The 20,208-nt window shown below is 34.5% G+C and overlaps 1 protein-coding gene across 3 annotated transcripts in view; it reads left to right on the top strand.

Annotated features, from left to right (window-relative positions):
* Window positions 1-6,388: 6,388 nt before the first annotated feature.
* The window catches only part of LOC138699729 (proteasome activator complex subunit 4B-like), a 58,675-nt gene continuing 44,855 nt past the window's right edge, over window positions 6,389-20,208 (top strand). Inside the window, exons 1-3 of one of the 3 annotated variants that reach the window (XM_069825830.1) lie at window positions 6,389-6,756; window positions 13,949-14,089; window positions 19,143-19,259. In XM_069825830.1, coding sequence (XP_069681931.1) covers window positions 6,539-6,756; window positions 13,949-14,089; window positions 19,143-19,259 — 476 coding nt within the window. In that variant the 5' untranslated portion in view covers window positions 6,389-6,538. Of the gene's footprint in view, window positions 6,757-6,967; window positions 7,021-13,948; window positions 14,090-19,142; window positions 19,260-20,208 lie in introns of those variants that run through there. The other 2 variants (XM_069825831.1, XM_069825832.1) reach the window with 2 other exon arrangements.

Below are 20,208 nucleotides of genomic sequence, written 5' to 3'. Positions count from 1 at the left end.
TTTCCAGTTTTCTCTTTTGGTATTAAATTAACCGTTCAGATCACAATTTACATGCCACATCGGCCGAAGAAAATACAAGTCATATTGTAATTATTAACTTGATATTGCAGCAAATATTACATGAATGTTGGCCTGTTATGGTGCTTAAAAATAATTCAGTTTTATATAATAACTATATAACATACTCTATAAAGCATAGGAACGTTGACTCTGGCTGAATAATTTATTCATGACTGGTCTAAGTAATATTAAATATGGTGTTTCTTCAGAAAAGCTACCCCACCCAAAGTACTTGTTAAGATATAACACTCGAGAGGATGAGGACGCACTACTGGGAAACTAACCATTTCTCTTCGTCCTGGACCTCTCGCATGTTATATTGGTAATTAGCAACAAGTTTGAGGGAGGGACTACAACAATGCATTAGAATATACAGGTAAGTGTCAAAGGATTTTTGTGCTGAAAGTATTTGTGGCTGTGCACTAAAACCACGTGTTCATCACTATGTAAATATCACAGAAATCAATTAAACAAAATAAAATTATGCCTTCTTTGGTGTAGCTTTTCTGGAGAATTACCTAAATATTAGCCTACTTAAACCTATCGTAGACCCAACCTAACATGTTGATCATTTTCTATTCATATAGCTGTAAATGTTGGTATTATGCATGAATTTTATGATATAACAATTTTTAGAAGTATTATGTTATTGTTTGTTATTACAGCTTGGCTTAACTACAGCCACGAAAGTGATCAATTCACACAAGGGGACCCCACTCGTGACACTAGGAAAACATAGACTACGTAAACATCCAGTGACTGATGCTGATGATTTTACGGAAGATGCAATTGCGAGATTTATTTATGACAAGTTACATAAAGGTAGGGAAGTTACAGGAATTATTGTGTTGATTTATGCAATGTAATTCTGATATTAGTCATAGGCCTATGTATAAAAATATGGCATAATTTTCATTTACTGTTACAGGGGAAGTACTAACAGCAGCAAAAGTTCTGGAACATATGAATGATGATTATGAAACATATTTATTTAGAGTATCCTTATCATCGGTGAAAAAAATTTTGAAAGAGATGAAATTTCTATGGAGCAAAGGGGATCCTTATACACATGTATGAGAAAGTGATGTTATTCGTTTTTAAGAGAATATATAAGAAATGTGGAGCGTGAGAACCCTAAACCCGTAGTATTCTTGGATGAGACTTGGATTTTTATGAATGGTAAATTTCAATGTATTGTGAGACATTGAGTGATTGAATTTTTTACTAACAAATAGATTAACACTTATGTGGAATATGAAATTGCAATTAATATAGGCTACTAGTAATGAATTCAGGTGGGAACAACATGTTTTGCAATTAATAGTTTCATATTATAACTAGAGGTTAGTTATAAAATTCTTGAACGGTTTTCGTCTTTAAAATTTTTGTGTCTCTTAGAGTGTCAATGTGAATTGCTTTTCTCTCTCTGTTTTTTTAAGTATGATCACCCACTTATTCATGAAATAAACCAGGTGAAGTTTCCAGTGACATGAATGGTGTTATTCATAGACCAACAAATGAGGGTGGAAGATTAGATGCCGGAACGAAAGGTGGATTTATACTCGGTAAGTTATATTGATTTATATTTTACGTAAATTTGGCAAGAGTAATTTTTTAAATCAGGGTACAAAAATATAAAAATTGGTGAATAAATAAAAACGTGGGAAAGCCTTTCACCAAAGAGGATCTCATGTCATGTCATGTTATGTTATGTTATGTTTTATTTTCTTTATTTAAATGCTGTGAATTCATGTGACGTAATTATATGCCCAGGTATAATTTTTATTGCAGGTGCTGATTTAATTTTTTCATGCAATTGAAAGAAAAGTCAGGACTACCATAGTGCTATGAATAGCCCTGTAGTTGAGAAGTGGGTGCAAACACAGTTGTTGACCTGAGAACATTAGGGCAATGCGTTATTGTCATGGATAGTGCTGCATATCATAGCAGACTTGTGAAAAATCAGCCAACAACAAAATGGAGGAAAGAACAGCTACTGGTGATTGCAACTGAATATAATAGATTTGTTGTACTAAATGATAAGAGTTGTACTAAATGATAAGAGTTGATGGTGTGAAATCACCTTTTGATATTACATTGCAATATTAATTTCCATACTTTACAGTCATTATTATTATTATTATTATTATTATTATTATTATTATTATTATTATTATTATTATCTTTACTACTACTACTACTACTACTTATAGATGCTACTTTTTTTTTTCAGGTGAAATTGAATCTACATAAGAATCCTAAAACAACAGAGCCTTGCCAATTACTGTTCTGAAGCTGCCTTGTCTTATGTGTTGTGTCTATATACAATTAATTCTTTCAGTTTTTTTTCCCCTTTAATGTAATGAAGTTGTTGGTTGATTGATACCAAGTGTTCAGCAGTTGATATCATTTGTTATCTTGCACTCCAATATTTAACCAGATGATTGAAAGCTGTGTAAAGTTAAACAGTCAAGACAATGATCCATATCTTCATTGAGATTTCAGAAATGGCATGGGGAGATTCTGAAATATCAGTTCTTTGTAAATATTTGAGACAATCATGGCCTGTGATAATATGAGTACTGCCACTGTAGATTTTCATAGAAGTTCAGTTATTAAATTAGGTGTATTATTTTTACTATGTATTGTACTATATTTTTGTTTCGCTTAATTGATGAATTATATATGCTGTAAATTGAATAGTAGACTGTAGGTCTATAGCTTAACTGATGAATTGTATGTGCTGTAAATTAAATAGTAGGCTGTATACCACAAGTGATGAATTGTTTATGCTTGTAATGTGAAGTAATTTGCATGATATTTATTATCAGTTTCTGTATATTTCAACTGATTGAATTGTTTATACTTTTAAATTGAATTAACTTGCTTGCTATGTATTATATTTTATAGCTTAACTGATGAATAATTGTTTAGGTTTGTCAATTTAATAATCTGAGTGCCATGTACTTCATATTTTTAGTGGAGCCACCAATGTAGCTTAGTCAGTAGACTCGTTGGCCTGCAAATTCAGAGCTGCACTCGAGGGTAGTTTGGATCCCCCATTTGGTCTGATTAGTTGGTTTCTTCTGAGGATTTTCCTCCATCGTGGAGCAGACGCCGGATGGCCTATTGCAATTTTTTCATTTGCTTTAGAATCATTCCGATTTTTGTTACCACATTGTCATGTTCTGATCTTGTTATTCTTTTAACAGTGTGGTAAGATGCAGGTATAGATAACCTTACAGTAATTTTGCTACCTTTCAGCTACCTCATTACCTCCCACTCCATAAAGTTCATGGATCCACGGAAGTACCAGTCGTCGATGTAATTCGACCATTTTGCTTAAAATATTAAAACACTGTAAAATATTGAGATTTCATGCTGTTACGTCCATTACTGCAGCAAGAACATCTGATTTTGAATCTGATAGTATGACAGCCTTCTCAGATTTATGAAGTCGATACTGGAGATTTTGTAAGCTTAAAAGTGTATCTAAATTTTCACTATCAAAATTAGTCAGTGTTTGAAGTTAGTTAGTTAGTTAGTTAGTTAGTTAGTTAGTGGCGTTTAAAAAGGGCGCGTCAGCTACTATGGCTATTTGCGCCCTTATCTAAAATCTTTCACTAAACACAAACACAATACAATAACCAGAATGTTTAAAAAGCTAAAAAGCGTTGTCACGGTTAAAATGGGGCAAACAAGTGTTTGAATATAATTCCCTGTAAAAGGGAATATACTGGTATTGTACTACAACACCACTACATCTATGGCTTGGTAAACAGGATCCATCTATAAAAAATACTGTATGTAGTCACTCACTGACCAGATCATTTATCGTTTCTAATGATTTTTAAAATGTCTGGAGAAGTATCACATTTCTTAACATCATCTGTTAAAGTTAACTTATATACTATTCATTTTGAAATAACTTGGGATTGTGTTTTATTAGTAAAGTTTCCCTTAATTGAGCAAGTTTGAGTTCTCCAAGTAGAGTCAAAAAGTCTGTTGGGATTTTGGCTCAGTTTATTAATATTTGTGGACTGTGATTTTTTGTTCTAGACAACCATATTATCTGCAAATGATGAGATTATCATAAGATCTATTTCTTTAGTTAGACCATCGACATTAATATTGGAAAATGTATTCCTGAAAACAACAATGTGGGAAGCCCAGATGAATCTGTCTCTATTTACATATTTGTGACAATGAATCAAATAATCAAGTCACTGACCCAGTGTAACACTTTATCATGGACACCCTAAGTTTGCAATTTCTTAAGTGATTTATATCTACAGAGCCATATGATCCTTGAAAATAAATTAAAATTGTTAAGTTGTTTTGTTTTCTGTTTAAAATATCTTTAATATCTTGACTAAAATTTAAAATCTGTCCATTTGTTGAATGCAATTCTCTAAAGTCAACCCAATAAAATGAAAGTTAGTTACTAGATTCCAGGAACCAATTCAATCTATGAAATCATCTCTTCCATAATTTTGGCTATCATACTAGTAAGTGGTATCTGTCGATAACTCGAAAAGATATTAGTTGAATAATTGCTTTTCAAAATTGATGTTATGATAGATTTTCTCCAGACAGATATTGTATTTTAGATGAGATTACAAGATAAAAGTAGTGAGTTTGCTTGTTTGCCAACATGTTTAAGAAAATCAGCATGAGTATTGTCTGGACTTGGAGATGTTTTGGGTCTTATGTTATTAAATTAATAGTAATATTCAGTTCTTGATTAAATATTGTTATATAAAGTAGATAGTAGATTTAATATTTCTTTCAGTTTTTCCTTAATAGTCTGACGTACACAGATAAAACTAACAACCACACCACCAACTAATCTAATAGAAATTAAAATATAATTAAATGTAGTAAAAGTAATTAAAATTATAAATACACGTAATAAACCATAACCCCCTAATTTCAACAATATACTATTTTATTCCCTTTCACAGCTTGTAGATAATTATTAATTATAGTTATTACTTATTAGCATAATATTTATTGAACTTATTGGCTATTTCACTTCGTTTGAAAGATGTTATTGTGTACAAAAAGCATTTTTTGATGATCGTTTCATGCTGTATGTTGTGTATAAATCTATGATTTCTGGCCATCTGTTCTGTGTAATCCATCTTTTGTATAGAATTAATAAAATATTCTTTTGGTAGTAATTATTTTATTAATTGAGTATTTAATTTTCACCAGCTCACATTTCTTGAATCATTTGCTTTTTCTTATTTAAATTTAGGACACAAGAGCCAAAAAGAGACTTCACAGTTATGTATCATACATTTTTTCAATGACAGACGTGGAGTTGCAGAAATAATAAGTGTAAGTGTAGCATTATTAAGCAATTTACAAACAAATGAAATCTTTAAAAAGGTATCTAGAAGTGAAATTACTTATGGCTTTTAAGGACCAAAATTATTTTTGTAAGTTGATTTATTATTATTTCAGTTTTAGCATAGTTGTATTATCCATTTCCTTACTAATTTCAAAAGATAATCAGAAGTTCATTCGAATTCCAACCAAAAGTCAATTGGTTATTAATTTATCTACCTTTAGGAAGTACAGTATATGTACGCTGGAATCTTTGAAGTGAAGTGACAATAATTTAATTGGTCTTGGAACAGATTTGATTCTTGAATATTATATACTATACTTTGTTGTATATTTACGTCTAGTAACCTATTAATGCTAATACTAATAATAATGTAAAGGAATAAAAGAATAGAACATAGCAATACATTTCTCATTATTATTGAAACTATTTAGAACAACCTTCCAACATTAAGGTAAAGTACGGTGAGTAAAGAAGTCATTCAGTACATAGGATCGTGATTTTACTACATGTGGTGATATCTGGTAACAGTTGGCAACACTGACAAGGCGGAAATATTTGCTGTTTGGGAACTGAACTTACGTGATCCTCACTATATCTATGGATGCATATTTACTACATATTGAGCTTCGTGACTGTATATACTAGACTGTGGTAAAACTATTTTATGATCTCTTCGAATCCGCCGCGCCAAATTCTGGCAATGGTAAAACGGCAAATCATGACTTCCTTTCTAGCTCTACGACTACAACTGCTGAAATATATTTTTCTTAAATGCAAAGAATTCAAAATGTGTTGTCTTTGCTCATATGCATGACAAGTCAGAAGAAAACACCTGCACATTGAAAACTCAATGTGGCTGAATGCAGAAATCTTTGACGCAATTTGTCAAAAGGTCTAGGGTAATAGAAAGACGATGATAAGTTATTTTTTAGTTACAATCTTTGCTACATACGTGAAATTTCAATATGGCTCCAGTGAAATGACTATCATTAAAACGAAGAGAAAGAGCAAGTTGTCACTAGTGATGTAATGATATTCAATTGTGCATGTCAGTAAGGGAAATTGTGTAGACAAGCAATTGATGTTCTTGCATAGTCTTTAGAAGTAGTTATCATCGTCATCATGGAGGAAGAAGATAGAGAAAATGTCAGTGAACGAACCAAGAGGTTGGGTTTTAAGCCTCAAAGAGAAATAGTTTATTGTAAACTTTTACCTTATGCGAATCAACTAGATGAAGAATCAGTACGTATGCTATCTGAAATTAAAGCAAATTTGGGGCGAGCAGTTATGATGCGAGAAATGAGGCCAGGATGTGGTATGTGGACTGCAAGATTGAACAAGTAAGTTTAGCCTAACATAAGGATGAGTGTACGTAGCCTATATTGTTTCGTATATTTGTAATGATAATTTGTTAAGAAAATACAGGTTTTATTTTTCATAATAAAATAGAATTTAAACATCTTAAACAATATTAAAATGTGCAATTGCCATGAATAGGTTCCATAAACTTGGGACCGTGTTCTCTGTACAAGATTAATTTCGACATTTTTGCAGTTTAGCTGAAAAAATGAGTGGATGGACGGAGGAATGAATAAACGAATAAAGTAAGTTTACCGTAACAGTATGGTTTATTGTTTAATTGATTTTAACAATATTTTGCAAAGAAGGTGCAAGTATTTTTTTATACGAATGTAAGGTATTCTGCACGACATAGGCACATGCGCCAATAGGTAAGTAATGGGAGACCGAGGACTATGACAAGGTTAGAGTAGGTTAGATGAGGGGATAGCTAAGTGACATGACTGAGGGCTGTGACTTATTTTGAGTGGGTTAAAAGGAGGGAAGACCAAGTGACAGGAGGTCGAGAACTGTGACGAAGTTAGAATTGATTAGATGGGGGAAGGCGGCGAGGACTATGCTGAGATTAGAGTGAGTTAGATGGGGGATAGCTAAATGACGTATAGATTGTAGCTATTTCATACTTACTCCGTAAAGCCTCATATTTTTAGCCCGTGTTACCAAAAAGTCATATTTTTTAGGTTTCAGTACCTACAAGGAATTTAGTTACACTTATTTGCCACCTAGCATGCAACTAAGGTATTACTAGGACGCCAGAGAGAAGCTCTAATTTAGATTTAGAGGTTTAACGTGCTGGAAAACTCCAACACAGGACACATGGCTTTAAAGTCCCTCCTGGAAGACTTGCTCAGCCACCAGCATGGCTCAGTCGGCTAAGGCGCTTGCCTGCCGGTTTGAAGTTGCGCTCGGGCGCGAATTCGATCTCTGCTTGGGCTTATTACCTGGTTGGTTTCTTCCGAGGTTTTCCCCAACCGTAAGGTGAATGCCAGGTAATCTATGTCGAATCCTCGGTCTCATCTCGCCAAATACCATCTCGCTATCACCAATCTCATCGACGCTAAATAACCTAGTAGTTGATACAGCGTCGTTAAATAATGAGCTAAAAAAATACTTGCACTCCGTATTTTACATTCCCCAATCCTTAGGTCTAGAGGAGGGTGCTTTACCCCTAGACCACTGGGGATGACGAAACATAATTAGTAACCTATATCTTCATGCAAGGATTGTTTTAAACTGTAGGTCTAGTCCATTTACATTCCTAAGATAATGTTATAACGATAATGAATGAGTGATATAATGAATAACTAAAAAAATCTAAGTGCTTGGAGAAAACTTAACGAAATATTAACTGTTTTAAATTTAGGCCTATAAGTTTATTTAACAGATTTTATAACAAGAACATTCATAACAAACCCAAATATCAACACATAATGTTGTTGTTGTTTTCTAATGCCAGGCGTTTGACAATAAAGTCATTTGACCTCTTGGACTCCAATATTTTTCAAAGATATTATCATGGTCAGCCACTGAAGCACAGATTTTGAGGAGTGAAAATGGCAAGTTGTAGCCGATTTAAGTGAACACCATATTTTAACGTTTTAGTGGCTACTTCATTCACACACAACCCCCAGAATGTCTGGAGGACCACACCTGCTGTTTGTCGACGGGTCCATTGGACCTAGCTGGGAGATCTTGTTGATCACCAGCTTTCCCTCCTTAAGCCAGTGGAGGACGATTTTAGTGCCATAGTAGGTCAGCACTAGGAACAGAAAAGTAGAAAGAGGAGGAAGGAAAGTGAAATGAACTCCTGGGCCTCGGGGTTGAAGAAAGTAAGAGTTCAGTCAGAGGACTGGATAGGAAAGGGTAAGAGGGAATTAGGTATTGAATAGAGGAAAATTATACCAAATTCAGTCATTAACTCATCAAGCTGACCAGTGCTAATTGATGAGTAGCCCCTCCCTTTAGTTCAGCTTGTAAAATTATGCTTACTAACAGCAGCACCACGGGAAGGTAGGGATGGGACATTGGGTATTTGTCCAGGTTGGTTCCTTAAAGCCTTCAATGGCATGCATTCTCTTCATTGCCGAGAATGAGGTGTTTGTACTGTCCTCTTGTGGAACTGCTTTAAGTCAATGAGTGCAGAATGATTGCTGGGTTGTTCTCATGGGAAAAGAATTTTCTCCTGAAACTTCAGTGTTATGGGACCAGTGCCCACTCAGCATCATGATGAATTTGGAGAGCTATGATGATAGGTAGCAAAATCGAATTTCGAAAACCAATTATAATAGCTGGGGGGATCATTGTGCTCACCACGTGTTACACTGTTCTTTCTGGATGAATGGTCATTCACCTCTGCTGGGATATGTGAACATGAGGCCAGCACTTGACTGGTCAGTGTTGGCCTTACATAGACTGTTGCTGCCCGGATTTGTATGTAAGGTGAAATAAAATAACAGTTGTGGTTAGTTTTGAGACCTACTGTTTTAGATCTACATAACCATCAGGAGCAATGTGCTACAGTCAGGTACACGTCAACTACTCAGTTCATCCCCGTGCCATCCCTATTACTGCAAAACCTGGAGAATTTTTGTCACTGGTGTTGTTTAGAAGTAGCAAAGTGGAATCGTGCTTTGAAATAAAATACTTGTGTGGGTTCATAATGCACTTAGATTCATCACATGGTTGGGCTTTTCCCGAAGCTTTCCCGAGCTAAGACGAATATCAGGTAATCTCATGCCATTGTATTCATCTCGCCAATATACTTCTCGTTATCACAAACTCTAACCACTCTGGATAACTGCGCAGTTGACACAGCCTTGTTAAATAACTGATTAGAAAGTCCATCCTTATCTTCTCCCTGTCTCGAGTTACGGAAGTTTCACAAAGATAGGATGAGACAGGTTCATGTACTTCCTCTGTAAGAGAAAATTCAGTCACACGTCCATTGTGGTATATTAGAAGATTAAGTTGTAACATCTTGTGAACATATGAGCAAGTGCTCATATTGACCAGCCATATTGATGTATAAGCAAAGTGAAAAACCAACTGACATGAAAGATTTGGCAGCTTTCTACTTTAATTCTCTGGCATGCATTCTCTTCATTGCCGAGAATGAGGTGTTTTTACTGTCCTCTTGTGGATCTGCTTTAAGTCCAAACTGAAACTTAGGTGGTATGTCAGAAGGATGGTTAGCAGTGTGACACCTTTTATTATATGTATGAACTCTATTTTATTTTATTATCTTGGTTGTATGAACTCTATTTTATTTTATTATCTTGGTTGTGGTTGTTGAAGTGTAATAACTTATGAGCGCAGTGAATATGTAAATGTCATATTCTTCACTGACAATCCAGATCTTTTGTACTGAGTTGGGTTTTGTATGGGTTTTCGAAATAAATCTTATTGACGTTCCTTTATATGTATCAAAGCAATTCTCTGAATTCTTGAACTCTGTTTGCTAGATCATGATGATTATTTTATCTCGCCACTGCAGTAGAAAATATAATTAAATGAAATCGTAAATGTATTTTAGTCCTACAGCATGTATAGCTACTCAGAGATGCATTTAGTTGTGTATAAATACAACCACTGTCAATTGGTGTCAAGGTCTATTGAACCTTAAAAATAGATTATGTATGCGTTTACTGTGGGCTCTGTTGGAATTTTTAGATCATGTAGTTTGTATGTCACTGTTTTGTATGTATCTAATTACCTACATGAGTTAAACTATATTGTACTTAAAAGTGCATATGAATAAGTGAACCATGTAGTATATCAACATGTTGAAGAATTAAATTATTCAAGTTGCAGACATTCGTTAAAGGCCGTTTACTACAATAAGCAAAGAAAAAAGGTATTAAATTTACCGCTGTTCTTACTTCAGTGCTCTGATTTAAGAAAATCCGTTTAGTAAACATGTGATTAAAAAGTGTGCAAAGTTTTAACCCCTAATCATTCTTAAACCATCACTTGACTTTTTCATGCCTTGTTATTATGACACAAGATGTAGGTTCTACAAATTTTAGGGCCGTATTTATAGACATTTTTAGCACGGGCTTTCGGTGGATGATCAGCATTTTTCGTATTCATAAACCAGTGTTAGCGATAGGAAATGAGTTGAATTCTGTACTAGTAACCAATGGATAGCCGGGACTAGCTTAGTACGCTCTTAGCGCTTGCTGCGAAATGTCTATGAATACCACCCTAATAGTTTATTTCTTACCATATTTTAAGAGAATGCCATATAGGCCTACAGTATTTTTTTTCTAAATTCTTAAATTTGAAGAATTTAAGCATACATAATACTAAAATTACGTTTTTTTTTATGTATATAAAATGTGTAGTCTGTAGCTGAGATGGGCTTTTTCTTGATGTGCCAACTCTACCCCTCCTACTAAGTCTTAACTAACTGAACATAGGTGCTTATCCTTCAGTTGTTGGTGAGCATTTGAATGGTGCAAGGCAAGTCACGCTGATACGAGTTCTTGTTGTGTGTATAGTTGCCAGTGGTATACAAAGTATATGAAAATATGTGCAGCATTATTTCAATGGGAGAAGAAATTTTTTTGTGCTAAGTAAATGAAAGGTACAATGCCTAATTGTGCCTTTCTCTTCACTTAACACAAACAAAATTTCTCCTCCCATTCACTATTGAAATAATTCTACACACACATTTTCAAATATTTCATACACCACTGGTAACTACACACACAGCAAGAACTCATACTGGCATGGCTTACCTTCCACCATTCAACTGCTCACCAGCAACTGAAGGACAAGCACCTGGGGTAGTGGAAAGGGTAGAATTGGCACATCTAGAGAGGAAATGCCCATCTCTGGTCTATAGAGTAACCTAAGTTTACGAAATATCATAATTTTTAAATTCCTCTCTGTTGGATTTCAGTGCTTTTATTTTTTTTTGCATTATTATTGAAATTATGATACACAGATACTCAACCCCATGGGCCCGAGAAAATTTTGCATCCTCCTACCAGCAAACTTATATGCAAATGTTACACATTTAGAAGTCAAACTGTAAAAAAAAGTAGCATGTAACAACAATTTAACATAATTATGCTACTATCTAAAGCAGGAATAAAAAGTATCGAAAATTTATTTTCAGCTCGATTTTTTCTTTTTCCAAAATTCTGTCACTCCTACGAATTTGTCGCTCTAGGACAGGGCACTATTCATGTACTTCATATGGCTAATGAATGAAGTTGTTAAGTTTGCAAAATTATTGTATTCTTAAATACAGAATTTTAAGAATTTCGATGTAGTATTGGAATTACTGTGTCCACAGATTTACCTTATGGATTATCTAGAATTAATCCATGTTCACTAAATTCCACACAATTCAAATATATAGTATATAATATTTTGTTCAATTATAGCCGCTTTAACTGCAAGATCATACTGTGATTATCAATTGCAGGGTGCTCAAACTATGTCCTGTGGGCCAATCTGCCTGCTTGTGGCTTTTTATGTGGCCTTCCTGTTCTCGTAAAAACTGAGAATTGTATATTAAATTACTAACAATTTTCGAATTTTACTTCTTACACACTACTGTTTCAGCATGTCTCGATGGTGAAACCTAGTCTGGCTGCATGCAAGACGATTAGTTCACTCTTTTCATTTTTATCTATTAAGCTACATAAAATTATTTTCCAAACTTACTTTTGAGGACTGCCAGAAGAAGTTGCTTAGGGTGCATTTGTGTAAATTTCACAATCACCCATCATCCACTTCCGATCAGACATGTCAGTCAAGGACTCTTGAGCAGGTCATTCATCCCTTACATACCATTAAATTAGACACATTTTTTTCTTGATCACTCAATCAGTTACTCATCAGCAAAAAGTTTTCGGAATGCTGCAAAATTGACAGTGAGTGCAGAAATTTCATTGAATCTTGGCTCAGTAATTATTTTGTGAAAGATCATGGAAGTAAGTGATTTGTGTTACTTTATTAGCAACGATGTTATAGCAGTCATGACGGAATATAACATTAAAAAACACTACCAGATGTAACATTCAGTAAATACAGTGGGCATAAATGCTTTGTGAAGGAAAAAAACTGTGTTCAAAAGTACTACACAGTGACAATTTTTCTTAAAGGTTTAAGCTTTAAGCAGAAAAATACTACAAAAAAATGTTTCGAAGCTCATTGCTGAGTACGGGAAAGTTTGCTGAGAAATGTATTGCTTCTGTCGAAACATTGTGTCCTGGTAAAGTTGACTTGTTGAAATCACTATCTTTGTCTTTTTCCTGTTTACTGAAAATTATTGTATGTATAAATTTATTTGTATTTCGAGGAATTATCTTTAGTAGGCCCACCACCAATCTATACTTGTATGTACTGGTCCTCCAGATAAAAAAAGTTTGGATGCCTCTTGTCTATTGGTAATGGTATATTGGATTTCTATTTTGCTGCCATGTAGTGGCCATTTCAGATATACCCACTGTCAAACTATACAAAACTGTGTTTATAATTACAACTTTGTAGCAGAATTGGGAACCAATATGGCATTGCCTTTTAAATAATTAATTATTTTATAATAATTGAAGAAACCACTAGAAATCCAATCAGATTACCTATCCTGGGATTTGAACCCGGAATCTCCAGTTGTGAGTTCAGTATCTGAGCCACCTCCTGTTCAAGTTACTCTTGCTGCAATGGCATCTGCTGGTCCAATGAGTGCAAGAAATCTGTGAAAAAGCTGTAGCCTATTAAAAAAAACTTCTCTCATAGTCTGTCTGAGCTTAGAGTTACTCTCTTTGCCCATATAGAAACCTCCATTAGAGCCTTATAAACACAACTGAACTATATTGTGTATGAAAGATTCTATCACATGGTTACATAAACTCATTCAGCTACATAAACTAGTTACAAAAACAAAATATTAGTAAGTGTACTCATTTTATTACTCGTATACTACTTCACTCTCTTTCTTATTCATTTCACTTTCTCTTTACTATTTCATATCTAATACGTACCTCTCACCTCAACCCAGCCTCGGAACTTGAATTTTTTCTCTGTATTCACAGAAATCATATAGCGATCGTTTGTATTATTTATTATTATTTATAATACATATAATCGTACATATCATTAACTTGTGTATTGTATGTTTCTTTATATGTGTATTTAGTGTATGCTTAATTTTGCTTTCAGATATGTGAAGCTATATGGCATGAAATTCTCTAAGGAAGATCATTTAACACTCATTCATCTCATGTATCAGCTGGTGACAATTCCCAACTTGGAGCCATGGTTGGTCAGCAAATTTGCTCAAGCCTTGATCATGCTTCTCAAGTATGTTTCAGTGAATAAATTTGGAATCTCTTTTGAATGAACTTGGTCATTACAGCATTTGTCAGCTGTGATATGACATATATGACATGACTATGCATTTGTTTACACATATTAATTTTATGGTATTAATATAAGTAAACAGATACATTAAGACCATTGAGTATTTGGTTCCCAAGAAAGATAGTACATTATATCACTCAAGCAATGTTTCATGTATTTGTTTGAAGTCATTTTTGTTTATGTTGTAGCTAAACATTTTGGCACTGAACTGATGCAACATTAATATGAAGTAAAGGAGATGAGATACTGTAAATGAAAAGAAAAATAAACAAATCTGTAGTAATTCAGGTTTAGACTCATAGTCTGGTTTCTGAGCTATGATGGAGTGGGATAATTTTATTTATGCTTTTCTTTTTTGTGTGTTAAGTTTGTTTAACAATTGCAAATGTTGCACGTTTTATATAGCAGAAGAAATTATTGTATGGATAAGATTACCTTGCTTGCCATTGGATTCAAACCTATTTGAGAGTGATAAAAATGGTTATAAACTACCTCTAAATTACATATTAAAATTTTGTATAAATACAGCCAGACAAATGAGAAGATGGTCTTTTTTCTACTTCTAATTAGCCATAGCCTAATACACTCAGGGACAAAAAAAACCGGACACTTCTATATTTGCTTGTATTTTGTTGCCAATTATTTCAAAATGAAACAAAACCCATTTAAACAAAATAATGTTCCATTTAGCACCTTATACGACAACATTTGAAAAAAATAAAAGTCTCTGATGAGAAAATTTACAAAAAATTACAAAGGGCGTATAACTATGGCATCGTTTGGTCTAACTGTTTTTTCATTTTATGGTGCCTTAAACATTAAAAGCTCTTTTTAGTAACGGGTATTACCCCCTCTGGCTTGAATAACTACATCCATACGTCTTGGCATGCTATCAATTTGGTTAGCAATGTCTTCTTGAGGAATAAGTTCCCAATCTTCGCCAAGTGCTCGCCTCAACTCTTGTAACGATTCTGGTCTCGATGTCTATTCTTAACACGCAGTCCCAGCATGTCCCACACGTGTTCAACTCGGTTCATGTCTGGACTCCTTGTTGGCCATGGAAGAACATGGATTCCCACTTCTTGGAAATAATCTCCGACCGCATGGGCAATATGCGGCCGTGCATTATCATGCATTAAAACAAAATTATCGCCTACAAATTGGCCAAATGGCACAACATGATCAGCCAAACATTCATTTATATACCTATCAGCTGTTAGTCTTCCATTTTGAACGAAAACCAACTCTGTACGAGCATCCCTACACACTCCTGTCCAAACCATCACTCCACCACCTCCATACGGCACATTTTCGGAAATGCAACACTGTGTAAATCGTTCTCCCCTCCTTCTCCAAACTCTTTCACGTCCATCAGGTGAGCACAGATTGAAACGGGACTCATCGGTGAACAAAACACAGCTCCACTGTCCATTTCTCCAATCCCTGTGATCATTTGCAAAACGCAGTCGTTCAACTCGATGCATCCTGAGAAGTCTGGGAACAGTTGCAGGTCTACTTGATATCAGTCCACTTGCTTTCAACCTCCTTCTAACTGTTTTGGCCGAAATTGGGCGTCCATGCATGTTAACAAATTGCTGGGCTACACTAGTAGCTGGCAGGTTGCGCTCCCTAAGAACTCTCAACACCATATACCTGTCTTCATTTGGATTTGTAGTTCTTGGACGACCCGAACCTGGTCTTCTGGGATATTCTAGGGTCTCTCTATACGGTTTTATGGCATCATGGGTGGTGCTTCTAGCCATATTCATAACATTTGCAATGTAACGTACTCTGCGTCCATCATCGTAAAGGGCTACAGCTCGAGCCACATCTTCAGGTCGCATCTTGTTTTAAGACAAATGTTACAACCCCACTTAAACTCAGAAAATGTAAAAATAAAGAAATAACGAATGATAACGATAATGAAGCACAAAACGGTTGAGACAAAATTGTTATGGCTGAGACTCCGAAAGCAAAATTGGAATATTTGGTTGTAATGGCTTCTTTATAAAACAAAAAACAATCAACAATGTATACACGTCTCCATAACAACAGATGTCCACCATAATATTGTATGAGAAGATAATATTTTGCAAAATACCAGCAAATATTAAAGTGTCCGGTTTTTTTTGTCCCTGAGTGTATTTCTGTCATACGATGCTATCACTGCTCTGGAATCTCCAGAAAAGTAATACTTTGCCTACTTACCAAGACACTGGCCAGCCTTAAATTTTTCACTCTTTCTGCATCTCCCCTAACATATTTCCATTCATTTAAAGGGGGGGGGGAAGCTTTAACGCAATTTTGAACTTCTTGGGTATCAGTTGAAGACTTGAAGCAACTCTGATTTTTTTGGGAGTCTATATAGACACTCTCAATCTTATTTTTCAAAACCTTCTCTTTCCTAAGTTGACACAAAGATTTCCAAAATGTTGACCCCTCCCCCCATTCCCATTACCTCTTCCTGTACTATAATACCAAGAAATAGAAAAAGCTCTTTGGCTTCATAACCCACTATGATCTTACTTCTAATATTGCCTAGTTTACCATGACCATTTATCATCCCTTCACTTCTCTCTGTTGAAAGTAACCAAAGATTGGTTGACCTTTCACCCTTATGGTTGGAAATCATCAGGGATTAGTTGAGTTTTTATAGGAAGGCTGTCTCCTTTTTCCATTTCTAAGTGTCTCTCTTGTCTCCTTTTATCTCATTTCAAAGCAAAACACTCATGCCTTTTCAACTGTTTTCTGTGCTAAGTGATCCAGTAGAATTCAACATTTGTGAAATAAATTGCATTTTCAATCAGAAAGTCTTGGAATTCTCATTTTTCAACTTGGTCTTCTTGTCCATTTTCTGTTTCCCCTCTGCTGTCTTTCACTTTCTGAGAAGAAAATGAAGGATGCATAGAAAAATCTTCACCAAGCAGGATGTTAAAGCTGGGAGATTCATATAATGCATCTATGCTATTTTTGAATGATAGAGCTTCAGAGAAAATTTATCGGCCATTTCTAGCCTACATTAAAATGAATCTCTTAATTTCTCAGTACTGATTAATAATTAGTGTAATGAATTATTATGCAGGGTGCCCCATTTATCTTGTGCACCTGTTATAACTTTTTTGTTTGGATAGGTATTGGAATTTTTGTTTTTGAGAGTTATGTTAGAATGCAGGGCTAACATGAGTGTAGAGATTTGATGCATGTAACTACATTATGGTACAAGATACACGTGACGTCATCAATTTTTCAAATAGCACTACATACTTTAATCATGTTACATTGATTACACACATTAAGACAAGTTCAAAAATGTATCACAATGTCACCTTCCCAATCAATAACAACAACAAAATTCAAAATTAATGCCATCAGAATGTGCTGTTTGTTGTGGTGTCCCATTCATCTTGTGCATTAACTTACACAAAACGAAAGACGACTGACGTCATTAACTTGCACAAAACGAAAGATGACTGATGTCCGTACACATCGTGTGTTGTGTGTTTGCTGTTTAACATGTAAACAAACCACAACAACTGTCGACACCACAATCAATGTACAGTGGCCTGCATGTTCTCCGGACCTGTCGCCACTCGACTTCTTCCTGTGAGGGACTGTAAAGGACAGTGTATACCAGAACATTCTGACAACACCAGACAACATGCAACAACGTATTCAACAGGCTTGTGTGTTCATTCAGCCAGCAACATGTCGGGCAGTCATACTGTCTTTCGGGGAACACCTTTGAATGTACATTAATGTGAATGGTCACTATTTGGAACATCTTCTGTGACTCTCAGAGCATAACATTATCACATTGGAATTACGTTTTTGTTTCGTTTTGTTGTTATTATTGATTAGGAAGGTGACATTGTGATACATTTTTGAACTCATCTTAATATGTGTAATCAATATAACATGATTAAAGTATGTAGTGCTAGTTGAAAAATTGATGATGTCACGTGTATCTTGTACGATAATGTAGTTACATGCACCAAATCTCCACACTCATGTTAGCCCCTCATTCTAACATAACGCTCAAAAACAAAAATTCCAATACCTATTCAAACAAAATAGTTATAATAGATGCACAAGATAAATGGGATACCCTGTATATCTGAACGTAAATGAATTATGTACTGGTACTATTAAGAATGAATATGGAGTTGATGAATCTTAGGTACCTAGTTTAAAATATATCCATTTTTCCATAACTTACATAAATTTAACTGGGGTGGGGGGAGTGAATAATAATAATAGTAATAATAATAATAATAATAATAAAAATATATAAAACTTATGAAATTAGGTTGTCCTTGGTCTTGCTGTTACCATCCTGACTGTTGGATCCGAGGTTCATGGGTTCAAACCCATCCAAGAGCAATTAATTTTAAAATGCGAAAAATTTATTGAAAGGATTTCCTCCATTAGGACAGTGAGACTGAGAGACCTGTATCGTAGATTTATGGCACGTTGAACCTGATAGGAATTTCAGACAAAATTCGATGGCCACTTCTTGATCATGTCGAATTTCAACACTAAATAAACTCTGCAGTTGAAAGCATTAAATAAAATCACCACAACATTATTATTATTATTAATACTGCTGTTGCTGCTTGTAAAAGTGCAAAAACTTTAAAATGAAACTTATTTCCGATCAAAAATAAATTCTGGATGTCTTGAAGATAAGCATATGTAAGATTTAGAGTTACTGAACTTGAATGTATTATCAGACGTTAGTAAAAGCCTGGGAATTTTTAGACTCCAATTTATATGACATGGAAAGACCTGGCTATAAATAGAACAGAATGAAGGCAGGTTGTGAAATTGACATGAAATTGATATGCTCCATAATGCCTAATTGATTGATTGAAATTATGTGACATGTAATGAACTAGAAGAAATGGTTACAAAATACAAGAACACAACTAATAAAAATTTTGTGAGAGACACTACCTCCTAGATGTGATTTACATTGTATTGTATTTTCTTACAGAAAAAAAGAATTAATTTCTCCCGAGGAATTGGAACTTGCATGGGAACCTCTTTATGACCTTTGTAAGCGAATCATGTCTACCAGTCCAGGAGCCATTGGCATGTATCGCTACTTTTCGTAAGTGGAAAATAATGGATAAGTTAAATTTTTTACATTTGTTTATGAATTCACATGAAATACAATGTTGGGAAAATTATTTGCGTATTTTAATTTGTTGACATAAATACTGAGAAGAATATGAAATTAAGTGATTTTATATTGGCGAGTTCAGGTATTTTTTTTTAACCAATACAGTAGAATCTCTGTTATCTGTCCCTTGGTTAACAATTCTGCAAATTATCAAGTGGTATACAATTATGGTTTACTCTTCTGGCTCATGCCTACCACAATCAGGATAAATTTTCTGAATGCGTAACTTTCCTTCATTTCTGTGTCATATTTAAATAAATACTTCCACTTAAATCCTTTGGATTATCATAAAAATTTCATTTTGCATCCCCTTACTCGAATATTTATTAGTAATTAACAAACTTAGAATGGATGTAAAAAGGAAATTAGTTGCGGGAAAGTGTAGAAAAAAAGAAACTGACTTTTTAAAGCATCTTAAATTGCGCCACATATCTTTAAGACCATTAAAATTAATTAATATTATGGATTATCCATTTTCCTTGATTAATTGTTCACTATGTCCCATCTACGAGGGTTGGGGCATAAGTCATGGCAACTATATATGTATATTTTTTTTTAGAATTCGAGCTTGGGTGGAAAATGTGAAATATACAGATTAAAGGACAAGGAATGGATGAAATATACAGACATTTAACAACACGCCAACATTTTGCTCCTCATGTTTTTTATAGTTGTTGCCATAACATTATAGGCTTCCTGTATGGAAGGGCATTATTCCCGACAGCTTCTACCATTTCTCTGGCATTCCTCCCACAGAAAACTGCTATTTTGATACACGAGCATTGTTCCACACGGGTTACATCCATCCTGCATGGTGCTACATTGACAACTGATTTAACATTACTCTCTGTTCTGTTACAAACAAACACAGAGCCAT

Source organism: Periplaneta americana, chromosome 5 (genome assembly GCF_040183065.1).
Source record: "Periplaneta americana isolate PAMFEO1 chromosome 5, P.americana_PAMFEO1_priV1, whole genome shotgun sequence".
Classification (NCBI taxonomy): domain Eukaryota; kingdom Metazoa; phylum Arthropoda; class Insecta; order Blattodea; family Blattidae; genus Periplaneta; species Periplaneta americana.
The sequence above is the reverse complement of the archived record's forward strand: the minus strand, read 5'-3'. Positions and strand labels throughout refer to the sequence as shown.